Genomic DNA, 15,443 nt, shown 5'->3' with positions numbered 1-15,443 from the left:
CGCGGCATGTGGGATCTTCCCGGACCAGGGCACGAACCTGTGTCCCCTGCATCGGCAGGTGGACCCCCAGCCGCTGCGCCACCAGGGAAGCCCCTGCCTGCAGCTTTCTTACCACAGCCCTTTAGCCTCCTGGCTGGGTGAGTCTGTCTGGTTGTGTTCTTCTGAGCTGTTACAGTTTGCTCTGTGTTTCAAAGGTCCTTCTGGTTTCTTTCCTCACCAAGTTTTCTGGTCACCATGGCTCTTTTGGGGGGTTCTTTTGGTTTGGGCCACCGTTTCGGGTATTTCTTTTTTTCTGGGCCTCTCTTACTGGTCAGGCTTCCCATGCTAATATTTTTGTCTTGTAAGTAGCAGGAAACATCAGAAGTTCTGAAAAGGGGGATGCTGGAATCCTTTGTTTTAGAGCAGTTCTTCTGCATGGAGTGTGGGTTACAGAGGGCAGAGCCAGTGGCTGGGAGACCTGGTGGGAAGTTTTTTCAGTAGGTCAGGTGATAGAAGATTCGAACCTGATCAAGGTTGTAGTTGGATCAGGACAGAGTGGAGAGGATGTGAATAGTGGGATTGAAGGAAAGGGAGAAGCTTGAAGAGAATGCTTGTATTCTGGCTTAGACAACCAGGTTGTGGGTCTTAGGGACTATAGAAAGGCAAGTGCCTTGAGGGGGAGATTTTGGTTTTAGAGATATAGAGTTGGGATGCTTACAGGATAGCCAGGAAGAACTTGTCAGTAGATAGGCAGATGGACATAAGGGCTTAGAGCCCAGGAGAAATGTCTAACTGGAGAGAGATTTGGGTGTCTTCGGCATATAGGTGAATGATACATATCTATTTTTCCCCTGACACACCTGAGTTAATAAAACTAACTTGTGCAAGCAGAAGTGACTCACTAAGTTAGTTACTCTTAAATGTGGAATGATAGGGGTTAAATTGGAATATGAAGGAAGCCCAAGTGCAGTTTGAAGGGTTTCCCATGAGGCTCTGTTACCTTTTTCACTCCCCAGCCCTAAATGGGAAGCAGTGTGATTGACACTGTGGAAAGTTTAGATGGCTACCCAAGGAGAGCTGGTGGAGGCTGAAGACAAGGTAGCCACAGATGAAATCCATCAGCCTAGGGCAAGTGGAGAAATAGGAATAGGAAAATGAAGGAAGAGAGAGATCATGAAAGTGAAGAGAGACCTTCGCAAAAATAAGTAAATAAAAATGACGATCAGCAAAACAAGCATTGCAGTGGGATATATAGTTCAGTGGGGTAAAGTCTGGAAGGAGAATCATGGATTTGGTAAGTAGGAGCTCTGTGACAGCCACTACAAGAGCTGTTTTTGTGGTGTCATAGGGCACCAGCCAGATTGCCTAGCCTTGGATTGGATTGCCTTGGGTTGGATTGTAAATCAGAGGCCAGATGAAAGTGGATCAAAGGAGCCTTATAAGATGGGAAGACCTGAGCTTATGTGGATGCTTAGGGAGTGAGGACACGGTTTGAAGATTTGAGGAAGAGGACAAATTACAACGTATGATCTAGGAAGACTTACTTCATTTACTTATTCATACATGTTTGTCTGTGGTTCTGCACTGAGCAGGACCCACATGGTCCCTGCCTTCATAGAGCTCATGGCCAGTGGGAAATTTGCATAGTTGCAGAGCAACTATTCTGGAAAAGAGTGTGGAGTGCAGTTTGCTATGGGGCGCCGGATGGGTGGATGGGGGCACTAGACTAGGCGTCAGGGAGAAGAGGGAGGTTAAGCTGAGGCCAGAAGCTTAAGTTAGGTGATTAAAGGGTGGGCCTGGGGAAAAGTACTTCAGGTAGGAATGGGATATTTGAAGGCTAAGAGATGAGAGAGAAATGGAAAGTTTAAAGAAAAAGAAAAAGGGTAGGGGGCTAAAGCATAGAAATCAGAGAGGCGCGTGGGCCGAAGCCAGAGAGAGAAATACGGGTCCAGTCATAGAGAACCTTGTAAGCTGGGTTTGAGAACTTGGACTTCAGCCTGAGGACACTGTCAGACCACTGAGCTTAAATTTTAAGTAGGAGAGGGCTTCCCTGGTGGCGCAGTGGTTGAGAGTCCGCCTGCCGATGCAGGGGACGCGGGTTCGTGCCCCGGTCTGGGAAGATCCCACATGCCGCGGAGCGGCTGGGCCCGTGAGCCATGGCCGCTGAGCCTGCGCGTCCGGAGCCTGTGCTCCGCAACAGGAGAGGCCGCAGCAGTGAGAGGCCCGCTTACCAAAAAAAAAAAAAAAAAAAAAAATTAAGTAGGAGAGTGACATGATCAGGTTTGCATTTTAGAAGTACTTAGGCTGTACTGGTGTGGATGGATTAAAGTCAGCAATTCTGGAATCAGGGAGACCAGGTAGAGGGAGTGGGATCAAGTATATGGGTAGATTAATTTTGGAGATGGGAGAGGAGATAAAGACGTTCATGATAGCAAAAATTAGATGCATATGGAGAGGGAGGTTGAGGACATGCATATCTAATAAGGTGGGTGACTGAGCTCTTAGAGTGAGCGGCTCTGTTTATGTGAACAAATGTTAGTATGAACTGTTTCCTAGACTAGGTTAAGAGATTTGGTTTCTACCTTGGCACGTACTAGAGGCTTAGTGAAGAGTTGTTGAGCGACTGTTTCCGATTAAATCACTTCTTTTGGTATGGCAGCTCCAGTTCGTTCTCTTCCCTGCCCACTCATGAATACCATTCTAGTGTTGGATGTTAGACACCTTGGAAGAATACGGTGGGGCCGGCAGGGGGTGAGGAACAGTGGAGAAAATGCCAGAATTGGTCAGTATATTAGTTATCTATTACTTTGTAACAAATTACCTCCAAATTTAGGGGCTTAAACCAACAAACATGTATTATCTCATAGTTTCTGTGGCCAGGAATTTGGACACGGTTTGGCTGGATGCCTCTGGTTCAAGGTCTCTTACTTGGCTACAGAGTGTAGGTCAGGGCTGTGGTTGGAGGCTCCACTGGGGGAGGATCCGCTTCCAAGTTCACCCACTTGCATCTGGGCAGGATTCTGTTCCCTGAGGGTTGTTGGACTGAAGACTTTACTTCGTCGCAGGTTATTGGCTGGAGGCCTCACTCAGTTCCTTGCCCTGGCACCTCTCCATTGGGCAGCTCCCAGCCCCATTGCTTTCGCCATATTTTCTTTGTCAGAAAAGAGTCTCTAGGTCCAGTGCACACTCAAGGGGCAGGGGAGCCTTCTCAGAGACTGCTTACTGCCGTCAGGTTGCCGTTCTTTTATTTTTATTATTTTATTCTCTGGTTGCCATTCTTGAGCGTATATGTTAACTCAGCTGTATTGTTTCAGCATGAGTGAATCTAAATCCTATGACCTTGTGGGAAATTAGGTATTTTTGAAGGGGATATTGAATCATTGAAATCTGACAATGCTAAATACCATTCTCCATATTACTGTTTTATAAGTAAATTTGACGTCTATTAAACAACGTGGCAGAATGAGGTAGTGACGCATTTATTCTGCAGCAGTGTTTATCATTACTACTTTTTAATGTTTATTAAAGGTAAAAATAGCCGTGTCTGTGGATAACCTTAAAAAGACAAATGCCTAATCTAGGTTTGTCATCTCTGTATTGGTAGGTATTCCAAATACTATTTGGAATTTTGTTGGGAACAGAATGCATTTTCCTCTCGGGGCAGTGTTACATGTATAGAGGGTGAGTAATTTCCTTACCCATCTTGTGACCAGCCTGTTTATCACAGGATGTACTGCGAAGCTTCTCAGGACACATATGCTTGTGCGCATGGCATTAGGCTCGGGTGGTTGCAGCTGTGGCTAAGCCTCTCGCCACCAGAGCCCCTCTGTCTGAGGGCCGCAGGCCATGGAAACTTTGGACACAGAGGCCTTGGCTCTGGAGCCAGAGCTGTGTGCAGAGAAGCCCCAGGAGCAAGATCCCAGAGGTCTGCTGTTGGAGCTCCACACCCCCTGCCCCATGCTAGGAGAATGGCCTTGTTGTAAAGGAAGAGAAGGAAAGGCTCCTAAAGATCACCACTTGCCCAGAGTCTCACGCATTGTTGTTGGAAGAACTGAAATGGATGATTTTTGGAAAAGCTGAACTGTGCCCCTTGGGATTTCTGTGCCTGAGTTGCCCTGGAACATTGAAGATTTGGGGGACATATGACCTCTGTCTTCTTCAGCTTTAAGGAATACCCCACAGAGAAGAGAGGAGACTCTTCTGGATAGTGTGAGAGCAGTGAGCATGATTACAGGGCAGGTTTTCCACTCTAAAGAAGCCAAACCAGACCATTCTAACTGAGCTGTAAACAACGAAATAAGCGGCCTGCTAAGTGTTCCTTTCATTACCTGTTCTCCAGCCGAGAGTAGATGACCACAGGTTAAGGCTGGAGAGAAAGTGCTTTGCCTGGGGGACTGGACAGGCTTCTCAGCCCCTTGCACTCGTTTCCTCGGTGCTGTGTTCATCTCTGCAGCCCTCTCGCTCTTCCACCTGTGCCCACTTCTACCCACCTGCCTTTGTGACTCCTTTTCCCTTTCAAGCCTGCCCCTCATGTTTGTCTTAACCTGAGTGAAAATGTGGAGGTGGTGAGAAGGAGGTGCGTTGTGGAGAGATTTTTCTAGAACTTGGATTTCCTAGGTCCTATTTGGGAGTTCTGGCGAATGGAGAGCCCCTCCGGCTTTGTGTGTTTACAGTTATCTCCTTCCGGTCCATTTTCCTGGCTGCCTTAGACCATGCTAGGTCTTGTCACCACTGCTTGGACTGCACTTTTTTTTTTTTTTACCAGTTTAATCAGAGCAGCCTGCCCCCAGCTCTTTCTCCCTTGTCTTCTCTTTTTTCTCTTTTTCCGTCTGAATCTCTTTCTTTTTCTTTTTTTGATTCCCAGAGGCGCCAGTGATTGAATATTTATAAAGTCTTTTCTTTCCACTTCTTCCTTTTGTCAGGATAATAACAAAGAGAATAATATATGAGTAATATTGTGATTCGAGTTGAAGATTGGGTCCATTGAAGGTTAAAAGGTTTTCTGAGGATACCTACAATGCCATGGAAAATTGCTTACTCTAGTTATTACTAGGTATTTTTACTCATGTCTTGGGCTCACTGGAGAGTTTCAGGTAGCACCCCAATTTTATTTCTCTCTAGCATGCATATCCTATACTGGGTCGACTTAATTTGTTCTGTTTCATGGGCATACTTGTTTTCCGTCATAGCAGAACTTGACAAGAGTTCAGTTTAAACCACAGCAAAAACCCTCCTCAGTTAAAATAGGAAAGATAGCTTAAAGGATGTTTGTCAGTTTTATTTTTGGCTATGTGGCACGGCAAAATGTTTAGGAAAACATAACTTAGTGATTTTAAATCTCAAATTTGTAATTAACCTTTTTTCTCCAGAGGCGTAATAAGTATGACTTCCTGTTTGCATCTTTGTTTTCATGATTAACTTTCTCGAGTTAGTAAAAGTCTTTGGCTCTGTGAGGTCTTTGTGTTGTATGTTCGTTAGGGATGAAACATAGATTCTTCGTTGTCTGAATGAATTGTTCATAAATTAGAAAGCTGTATAAAAGAGGATGTATTTGGTATAAGTTAAACTAATTACGAAAGGAAGCTTCTACTTTTTTGCTTGTTACAAATGTTAATGATGTTTAGAGAATGGTTTTTCAATTTTCAAACATGAAGGTGCTTAAGCCTTACCTAAGGCAGCCCAGGTCTTATCACCAGAGATTCTGATTGCGATCCTGGTTGATTTAAAATTAACACTTCAGGTAATTCTGGACCCTGGGAACTTATTTCTTTTCTTTCTTTTCTTTTTAAATTTATTTATTTATTTTAGTTTTGGCTGCATTGGGTCTTCATTGCTGCACGCGGGCTTTCTCTAGTTGCAGTGAGCGGGGGCTACTTTTCCTTGCGGTGCACGGGCTTCTCGTTGCAGTGGCTTCTCTTGTTGCGGAGCACGGGCTCTAGGCACATGGGCTTCAGTAGTTGTGGCACGTGGGCTCAGTAGTTGTGGTGCACGGGCTTAGTTGCTCCGCAGCATGTGGGATCTTCCTGGACCAGGGCTGGAAGCCGTGTGCCCTGCATTGGCAGGCGAATTCTCAACCACAGCGCCACCAGGGAAGCCCCTGGGAACTTATTTCTGACAAACACCCCAAATGGTTGGGAAATAATTTAACGCTAAATAGTTTTACTTTTTAGACCGGTTATCTCATATCATTTGATCTTTCATAGAACTAATCTTACCTGTTAAAAAACGGATTAATTTGTTTATAGCAGCATGTTTTACTGGAGACAGAAATGGCTATCACGGTGAAGAATTTTTTTCCTCCAGAATGGAAATGGGCAGAATGGACAGACAGGTTGTTTAAGACAACCAGGATCATATGTTTCTTTATGAGTCTGCACTGACTATGTGATTGAGTTATATAGGTTGATCCTAAATTTGTTATTTAGTATTTTTAATTATTAGAAAGATACACTGTAATTCACTTAACAAGGTCAGTAAAAGTTATTAAAGCTTGCGGCCTTACATGTTAGCCATTGGAAGTAATTTCAAAGCAAAAGACTTATAAAAGTCTATAATATTTTCATAGCTAAGCAGCTCTATGAAGTTTGTTACTATACCATGATATCTTAATTGAAATATTATCTCTTTCTTTCTTTTTAAATATTTGGAGCTTGCTAGTGTTAATAATTCTTTACTGAAATCATGTTATATATATTGCCTTCTTGGTAATTAAGTTAATCGCTCAGATATTATGACTTCTAATTATAGTGCAATTTTCAGTTTGACTTGGAGGAAAAGAACTTGGACTTTATCTTCATTTGAATCAAGAGACCAGTGGTAGGGACTTCCCTGGCAGTCCAGTGGGTAAGACTGTGCACGCCCAACGCAGGGGGCCTGGGTTCGAGGAGCTAGATCCTGAATGCCACAACTAAGAAGTCTGCATGCAGTGACTAAAAGATCCCGCGTGCTGCAGCTAAGACCCGGTGCAGCCAAAAAATAAAATAAAATAAATAAATAAAAATAAATATTTAAAAAGAGACCAATGGTAGAGAATGAGAAGATGCCTTGTTTTTTGATTTGAAAATATGCTCTAGCTTTGGAAATCTTTGAAATTCATTTCCCATGCTGTGTCCCCTTTCTCCTGCCTGTAATACTTACTTTCATGATTAAGTAAGTTGAAATTATGAAAGGTATTTTAATTGTGAAAACACAGGGAAATTGGGGTGGTTGTAAAACATAGTTCAAATAGGTCTCCCTTTTATTTTTTCTCAAGATAGCATTCTTAAGTGGGTAGAGGTTCATTTCGCATTCACTTTAAATGTATTCTGAAATCATTCATTTTCAGCAGATTTATAATGTTTCCTGGATGTGTTTATTTATGGTTTCATCTTTTAGTCTGTAATTTCATTAGGTAAGTTTCCTTACTGATTAGATTAAATATGTAATTGTCTGCATTTTTCCTTCCTTGATTCCCTCATTTCCTCCTGATTCTACTTTGCTCTAATGTGGTTTATAGCTCAACTCTTCAGGCTCCTGTCATGCTTTAAAGAGGCTATGTGTTTAAGTGAATAACAGTGAATTAACAAATGACAGTACTGAGAGCTATCGTGTGTTAGATCATGTGTTCAGAGTCTAGTTTTTGAATTTTCAGCTGAGTTTAAACTAGGCTGAACTGATGATCTGGTTGTTGTAGAAGTAATTCCGATGTTTTAGGCAGTTTATTCTTTTTCAGGATTTTGGTTTTTACAGAGGAACCCCCATGGCTTCTTAGTTTCTGGTACTGCTTGGCAGTTGGTAGTTATTCAACAAATATTTATTGAATAAACACGTTTCTACCCTGAACATCTTTAATAAGACTGTTGGAAAAGTCAAATTTTATTCAAAAATATTTAACTTTGATCAGTATTCAAACACAAGTAATACCCTCAAATAACTTAAAACTGTTGAACTGCAGAGTGGAAGTGGTAAAAGTACCTGTTGGAAAGAATTTTTTGTTAATTTTTGGTGTCTACATCAGCAAAGCTTGAGCTGTTGGCTAAGATCTGAAATAGATCTGTACTGTATGTGATCATTGTATTCATTATTGCTTGATAAAATGGGATTCTGACCACAGAGTTCTTTCATTCTATTTATTAGTCAGCCTGTGACTTACTGGAAAGATAGGGAGGTGGATATTATAGGCTAGTAATTATTTGCTCTGCAGATTTTCTTGAGCCCATACCTGACTTTGAATTATTATCACCATGGTAAGATACTCTGTTTAAATAGTGCTTTGACATAAAGGGAATCATTTGTTTTACAGCCTGGCACAGCCTAGAAGTCTGTTATTTTTTGTTTTTAACTCAAGCAATACTTTGGTCCTAGGCAAAGTATGAACTATATTTCACATGTTGTGTGGCCTCATCCTGGGGTTTACAGCATTATTATTAGAGATAATATATTTAGCTTTTACAAACTTGCATGAGTAATGTCTGGAAACTTGTTGCACAAGGGGCTAGATGTGGAAAGAAGAAAACTTACAAGCATGTGAAATAGATTATTGTGAGTTCTTAGAAATTCAGAGACTACCTGATTCAGATATCTATGGTTACTGTCAAGGGATGTCTATATGCAGTGTTTTGCCTTTTTCCATATTGTTTATTTCCTTACATGTTTTGTAGATTATATGGGAAACGGTTTTCTCTCCTGTGACTTTGAAGTACCCCTTCTGACTTCCTCCTTGCATTAGTTGAAATCTGTTTAAACCTCCTATTGTCACTTCCCTCATAACTTTTTACACTGAAGATTTTTCTTTTTCTTAGCCCCTCTCTCTCCTCTAGGAGGAGATTTCAGCCATTGCTTCGTCCAGATAGCTGCCCCTCAGGGTCATTCAGACCAGTGCTTGAATCTTGATTTTTAAAAATTCCAGCTGTGTAACTTCTGAGTTTGTTTTCTGATCTCATAATGGGGAAAGTTGTACTTGTATCCTGGGGTGGTGTATTCGTTTCCTAGGGCTGCCGTACATATTACCACACTCTGAGTGGCTTAAAGCAGAAATTTATCACCTCACAGTTCAGTTGACCGGAAATTGGAAATCAAGGAGTGGGCAGGGCTGTGCATCCTCTGGAGGCTGTAGGGGAGAATCCTTCCTTGTCTCCAGCTTTGGGTGCCTGTTGGCATTCCTTGGCTTCCTTGGCTGGTGGCCAGATCACTCCAGTCTCTGCCTCCATCCTCACATTGCTTTCTCGTGTGTGTGTGTGTGTGTGGGTGTGTGTGTGTGTGTCTGTGTGTGTAAAACCTCCCTCTGCCTTACTCTTGTATGTGCACTTGCTGTTGGATTTAGGGCCAACCCAGATAATCCAGGGTGATCTCCTCATCTCGAGATCCTTAACTTATTTACCTCTGCAAAGACTCCTTTTCCAAATAAGATAACATTGACAGGTTCTGGGAATTAGGATGTGCACACATCTTTTGGGGGCCTCCATTCAACCTGCTACATAAGAATTAAATGAAATGTAATTATATGTGTGTTTAAGTATATTTATTTATGGCATCTAGCTCGGTGCCTGACGAATGTAGTTCATCAATGTTAATTCATTTCCCTTCCCTTTAGAAATCTGCGCTCTCCAACATTCTGCCCCCCTGGGATGGTTTCGGCAGTTATGCTCAGTTCAGATCGTTCCTGCTCCACTTTGCCCCCACTGACGTCCTGTGGGACCATCAGGAAATCTGCTCCTTGTCTTCCGTCTTTCCTTGCTTGGCCATGCCTGGTGTCCTCATGTCTGTGGTGTGCTCTCTCTCCCGGCCCCGGTCTTTCTAACCTTCCACATCTGGCACTTTCTCACCTTCATTAATGTTACTTCTCATCCGCACAGGGAGCTCTAGTCCCCTCTTCTCCTTTCTGTTTTTTCACCCCATTCGTCCATTTGGACCTTTACAACTTATTTTCCATTGCTGCCAACGCTATTCAAGTTGGATCGCTTATCCCTGTATATCCTTTGCAGCTGTGCACCTCAGAGCCTCTGCTTATACTGTCCTATTGATGGAAATGTTCTTCTCCCTCCTTCCTCTTACTTCTCTTAGTGCCTTCGCTTTAAATTTCATCTTTCCTCCTTCCACTCAGGCCACAGTCATGCTCAGGTCCCTCCTGTTACAAGAAAACTTCCCTTGACCTTGCTCTCACTTACCTGTTCTAAAACTGGACTGCTTCCACTTTATCCACTCAACTCCTTACTAGTTTCCTTTTGTTTCCATTATTTGGGTGAAACTGCTCTCTTGAAGGTTGACCATGATCTGATAGCTTTCTGTGTGTGTGTGTGTGTGTGTGTGTGTGTGGTATGCGGGCCTCTCACCGCCGTGGCCCCTCCCATTGCGGAGCACAGGCTCCGGACGCGCAGGCCCAGCGGCCATGGCTCACGGGCCCAGCCGCTCCGCGGCATGTGGGATCCTCCCGGACCGGGGCACGACCCCGTGTCCCCTGCATCGGCAGGCGGATTATCAACGACTGCGCCACCAGGGAAGCCCTCTGATAGCTTTTTTAAAGGCTAACTGGGATGGTGGTAAAGAGCTGGGTTGCTGGAGCTGACTGCAGGGGGTGAATTCTAGCTCCACTACTTGCCAGTAACTGTGTGACCTTGAGCAAGTCCCTTAACTCCATGCTTCAATTTCCTTATCTGTAAAATGGGAATATTAGTACCTCCCTTATAGGGTTGCTTGTAAGGGTTAAATAGATTAGTTTATGTAAAGAACTTCTAAGGATGCCCAGTAGAGTATGCACTAGTTATTAGTTTTTTTTATTTTCTAAGCTATTGTGTTTTAGTCTTTCTTGTTAGCCTCTGTGGTGACATTTGACATGGTTGACCGTTCCCTTTTCTTTTGTCCAGTGACTTCTTCACCATGTTCAAGCTCAGATGAATTCATCTCAGGGTCTTTTATCTTTGTGTCTCCTATTTGTGGTCTGAACTTCACCTTCTTATCTCCTTCCTAGATAATTTTTCCTGTGGAAATTCACCACCATGGTTCCTACTTTTACTTTTGTGTGAGTGTCTCCCCAAATTGTATTTGTACCTTGTCTTTCTTAGCTCCAGCACTGCGTTTATAGCTGCGTGTGAGAATGCCTAACCAACACAGTCTCCCTCACAGTCAGCTCTGTAGTTGACTTCTGGTTTTGTTAAAGGACCTGGAGATTGTGACGATTAGAAACATGGATGCCGGGATCAGAGGGATGTTGTATTTGAGTCCTTCAGTACTCAGGAAGCCTTTCCAGATCACTGCAGCCTGCACAGTCTCCTTGGCTTGAATACATAGCGTGCTTTCAATGAGCAAAGCTGCGTGTGGAAAGAGGTAGAGAGACACAGCTTTATGGCAAATGTACTCCTTAGTTTTATTAAGTTGAGAATGAGGCATGTTCATAAATCTTCCCTCACAAACCCAGGGTAGGATGCCTAGAAGCTGTTGTAAACTGTTGATTTTTGAAGTTTTTTTCCCTTAAGTTGTAGTTTTTTCCCCTTGGAAAACAGACTAGGTAAAGAAGTTAAATTTATGTCTCAACAATGCAGAGGCAAATAGCAAATGAACTAAATTAGAGAACATGGCATCATTTTAATTAACCAGTGGTAGTTTTTAGTGTGTTTCTGAGTTGTCTTGAGACCAAAGGGCAAGGATGGGAAAGATTTCCCTATTTGTTTTTTGAAATGTAGTCTCTTGTAAGTTGGAATAGAAATTTTAGACGAGGATTTCCTGGCTTGCCAATAAGATACTATATTTTATAGTAATGATAATTAGCAGGCAAGTATAGTTATTTGAGTGTGGGTTACTGTACTTTTATGGTGTTTGGTAATCAGACGGTCTGGACCATTCAGTGCTGGTTTCTTGTGCCTTGCAACACTGACACATGGCCTTCCTCCTGTTAACAATGCCTCCGTTTTAACACAGCTTCATTCCTTAATGGGTTTTGATCTTTAGGGATTAAACCCATGAGGACTATTAACCTAAGGAATGTAACTCAATTAGCTGTGAATGATTTAAAATAAACTAATAGATTTCCATTTGGAGAGCTTGGTGTCTCGTTTTCCTTTATTTTTTCTCCATCCATCTAATGAATAGTAAATGCAGTCTTTTGGTAAATGATTCACCTTTGTCACAGGTGCCATCAGTAATAAATTTTCTTAACAGTTTTGTTACCTGATATTTTGAAAGTTTATAGGAAAATTTGACTTTGATTATCCTTTTCTATACTGGATATTTTCCTTGTTTCTTAAATTTGACTTGGTTTCAAGATTCAAACCATTTTCTTTATAAGAGTAGGTGTGTTAATTAAAAGTAAAAGCTATATAGTTTTTTAAAGTTCTGTTTCCAGGACAAGACAGTGAGGCACATGTGTTCTCACCTAGTATACCCTTGCTTAGGCCAGTACTGTTTCTTCCAAGTCTGGGAATCAGTACTGGTCTTGGCTTAATAATTAATAACCCTTGGCTCAGTCCTGCTTCTCCATGACAGGTCTTTTTTTTTTTCAGTTTGGTGCATAACAAATATTTAGGATATTTACACCACTGATAACAGATTTCATGTATAACTTTAGGATTAAATGATCCGAGAGATTGTAAATCAGTTGGCATTCATAATCTATTTCATTTTTTTTTCCTGCATCATTTCAGGTGAACTTGAGATCTCGGTTTAGGTAGAGTTGCTAATGTTACTTTGGCTTTTCTTGAACATTTTCCCACATTTTTGGTTGGCTGTTCTCTTTGTTTTCATTCTTCACTTTGTCTCATTTGTCTTTTCAAGTCCATGAGAAAGCAAAAATGTAATAAAAACTTGTGGGGCTTGTAACCCTGGTATAATAAATTCAAGCCTAAACAAGTTAAATCTAATTATAGGACTGCTTTCTAGAGAGGATGTGGACAGTCTCCTAAAAATGATTGAGGTAAAGCTTATGTGAAACCTGGATTTCTGTTTCTGTCTGTTTTATGGCTTGAAGGTGAGAGAAAGAGGGTTAATTCACTGTGCTTCTCTACTCGTTATCTATTTTCTGTTCATTTGTACTTTGAGCAGGTTCAAATTTCAAAAAAATGGGAAAGGAGGTAGCAAACGCTTTGCTCATCTCTCTGTACCATGTCGAAGAAGCAGAACTGGGCCCAGAAAATGAGTCGGCATTTTTGATTTTTTCATTCGGCATTCATTTTTCGAGAGTGTCATTACTGTGTTGGGAGCAGCTTATCTTAAAATTGAAAGAGCCATTAACCAAGCCTTGCAGTTTCTTGGTTTTGCCATGAAAATGAGCTTCTTCCTCTTGTCTGAATGGAGTTTATGATTTTTAGCTTCATGCTTGGAGAAGTCAGAGTAGAAGGGGCTTTAGAGAAACCTAGTGCAGTACTGCCAGTTTTAGGTGAGGAAACTGAGATCCAGGGAGCTGCCCATGGTAGCAGAATCAGGACCAAAAAGGAAAAGGTCTTTTGACTTGACTTCTGTGCCTGTCTGAGGAGGCTTGCTATCTCAAAAGTCAGGGATTTTTGTAATCTTTGTCAAATTACCAGTTTCTCCCAAAGGAGGAGATTAGAAATTATTTTTGAAGCACTTACTCTGGAGAATTAAATTAACAGCTTGAAAATGCCACATTGATTTTGATTTTATCTGCTTTTATAGTCCTGGTAGGTAGATTTGTGATTGAAAGGGAGTGTAAAAGTTCAAGTATTTAAGAGAAATTACAAAAAGTGATACTGATTCTAGATCATTCTACACTATGCCCCACCAACGCCTTGAGAATTTGCAAGATCCATACCCATACTAGATATGTTGATTTATGATATATTTATGATTCAAGAAGGAATCCTCACCTTTGTGGAGTCTTTGGTTTGAGGGAATTAATATAGAATTAGAGAAAGTGAATTTTAGGAGTATATGGTTGAATACTTATAAAAAAATGCCTCTTTGAAATTTCTAAGTATATTTTATAGTAGAAAATCATCTGTGGATAAAGGAATTACGATATTTCAGTTTGTTCATTTAGTCTCATTCTGTTTGATGGATGGATGTTACTACTTCAATTTTTTCATTTTATTGTTTTTTTAAAAGAGTTTGTATTTGTAAGTTTTTGATAATGGGAAATAGTCATTTTATATTTCTGTTTTCCCTTTGGACGTACTAATTGAGTCAGTTTGGGTCTGTTGGGCAGTTCCTCAATTCTGAATATTATTTTTTAAAATTTTAAAGAAGCTTATTGAGTCATGACATTCTCTCTTTTTTTTTTCTTTTATAGCCAATACATATCTCTTTATGGTACAAGCTCGAGGAATAATGTTGAGAGAGAATGTAAAAACAATAGGACATATGATCAGGCTGTACACAAATAAAAACACTACACTCAATGGTACAGGTAAGACTGCTTCCTGTTTAATTTTGCTTTGCTTCCACTTCTTACCCTTAGAGTCATAAATCAGTAAACCAAATCTCTTCAGCTCTGGTTCTGCCTCCAAGTAACTTCCTGTTAAAGATGAAGGTCTCCTACTAAGTGCACCGGGAGGGTCTTTCACTGCTTGAGTTGGGACTGTCGTGTATGCTAGGATATATAAGGGTATGATCACCGAGGTGATGAGGGTTTTGTATAAAGATACTTAAGTTAATTCTTGCAAACATAACTTAAACAAAATATGAAAAACAGCTTGTACTTTTTCAATTTGCCTACTGTGTTGAAAAGAAATTAACCACAAAGAGAGTAATTTATTCATCTTAGCCGTACTGCCATCTTCTTTATGCCCATTCTGGTTTCTAAGATGGTTTTCCAGCTATGTCTAGAAAATACTTGTTTTTAGTTATAGAAGAGTCTTAATAATTGTATGGCCTTTTTAGGGGCTAATGGGAGAAATCATATAAAATTGGAAATCAGTAGCTGCTCTTGTCTTTTTAAAATGTAATCTGGAAGAAGAATCTCCATCAGAATCAAATGAGGTTAAAAACCTATGTAATAGGCCAAACTAATGATTTAATGATGTAAATAGATTCAACTGTTGTGGGAGGATGCTTGCGTTCCTCTCTGGCAGTGTCTCCACATTGTCTTCCTGAAGTAGAATTAGGTGTTATTTTAAAGGGTTCAGGGGCTGATTATCAGTTGCTGCATCCACTGTATTCTCATTTTAAACAGTTCAAATGAAAGACTTATGTCAACAGTTCTTCATTCATTGTGCCACTGTAAATCACACACACATATCCCCACACCCTCCCTAATGGAAGTCCCTATCTCCCAGTCCCATAGGTATATATTCTTAAAATGGGTGTTAAGATGGGTAATACTTTTAGACCCTTCTAAAAATTCAAGACTGTGACATATTGATTCTTAATTTAATGTCACACATGCTTCTGCAAAATCTGTCCTAGTCATTTGCCTAATTTGTATTATGATGCCGCCAATCAAACTCACTTAATTTTCTTCATCCTTTTTTTTTTTTTTTTTTTTTTTTTGCGGTACGCGGGCCTCTCACTGTTGTGGCCTCTCCCGTGGCGGGGCACAG

At 41.1% G+C, this 15,443-nt stretch overlaps 1 protein-coding gene across 5 annotated transcripts in view; it reads left to right on the top strand.

Annotated features, from left to right (window-relative positions):
* B4GALT6 (beta-1,4-galactosyltransferase 6) overlaps positions 1 to 15,443 on the top strand; it is a 68,055-nt gene that overhangs the window by 6,210 nt on the left and 46,402 nt on the right. The window contains exons 1-2 of one of the 5 annotated variants that reach the window (XM_007130544.4): positions 3,770 to 4,188; positions 14,195 to 14,311. The exons of 2 other annotated variants lie outside the window; for them this stretch is intronic. In XM_007130544.4, coding sequence (XP_007130606.2) covers positions 14,212 to 14,311 — 100 coding nt within the window. In that variant the 5' untranslated portion in view covers positions 3,770 to 4,188; positions 14,195 to 14,211. Of the gene's footprint in view, positions 1 to 3,769; positions 4,189 to 14,194; positions 14,312 to 15,443 lie in introns of those variants that run through there. 2 more of the 5 variants (XM_007130542.4, XM_055080497.1) reach the window with 2 other exon arrangements.

This window comes from Physeter macrocephalus, chromosome 19 (assembly GCF_002837175.3).
Source record: "Physeter macrocephalus isolate SW-GA chromosome 19, ASM283717v5, whole genome shotgun sequence".
Lineage (NCBI taxonomy): Eukaryota > Metazoa > Chordata > Mammalia > Artiodactyla > Physeteridae > Physeter > Physeter macrocephalus.
The sequence above is the reverse complement of the archived record's forward strand: the minus strand, read 5'-3'. Positions and strand labels throughout refer to the sequence as shown.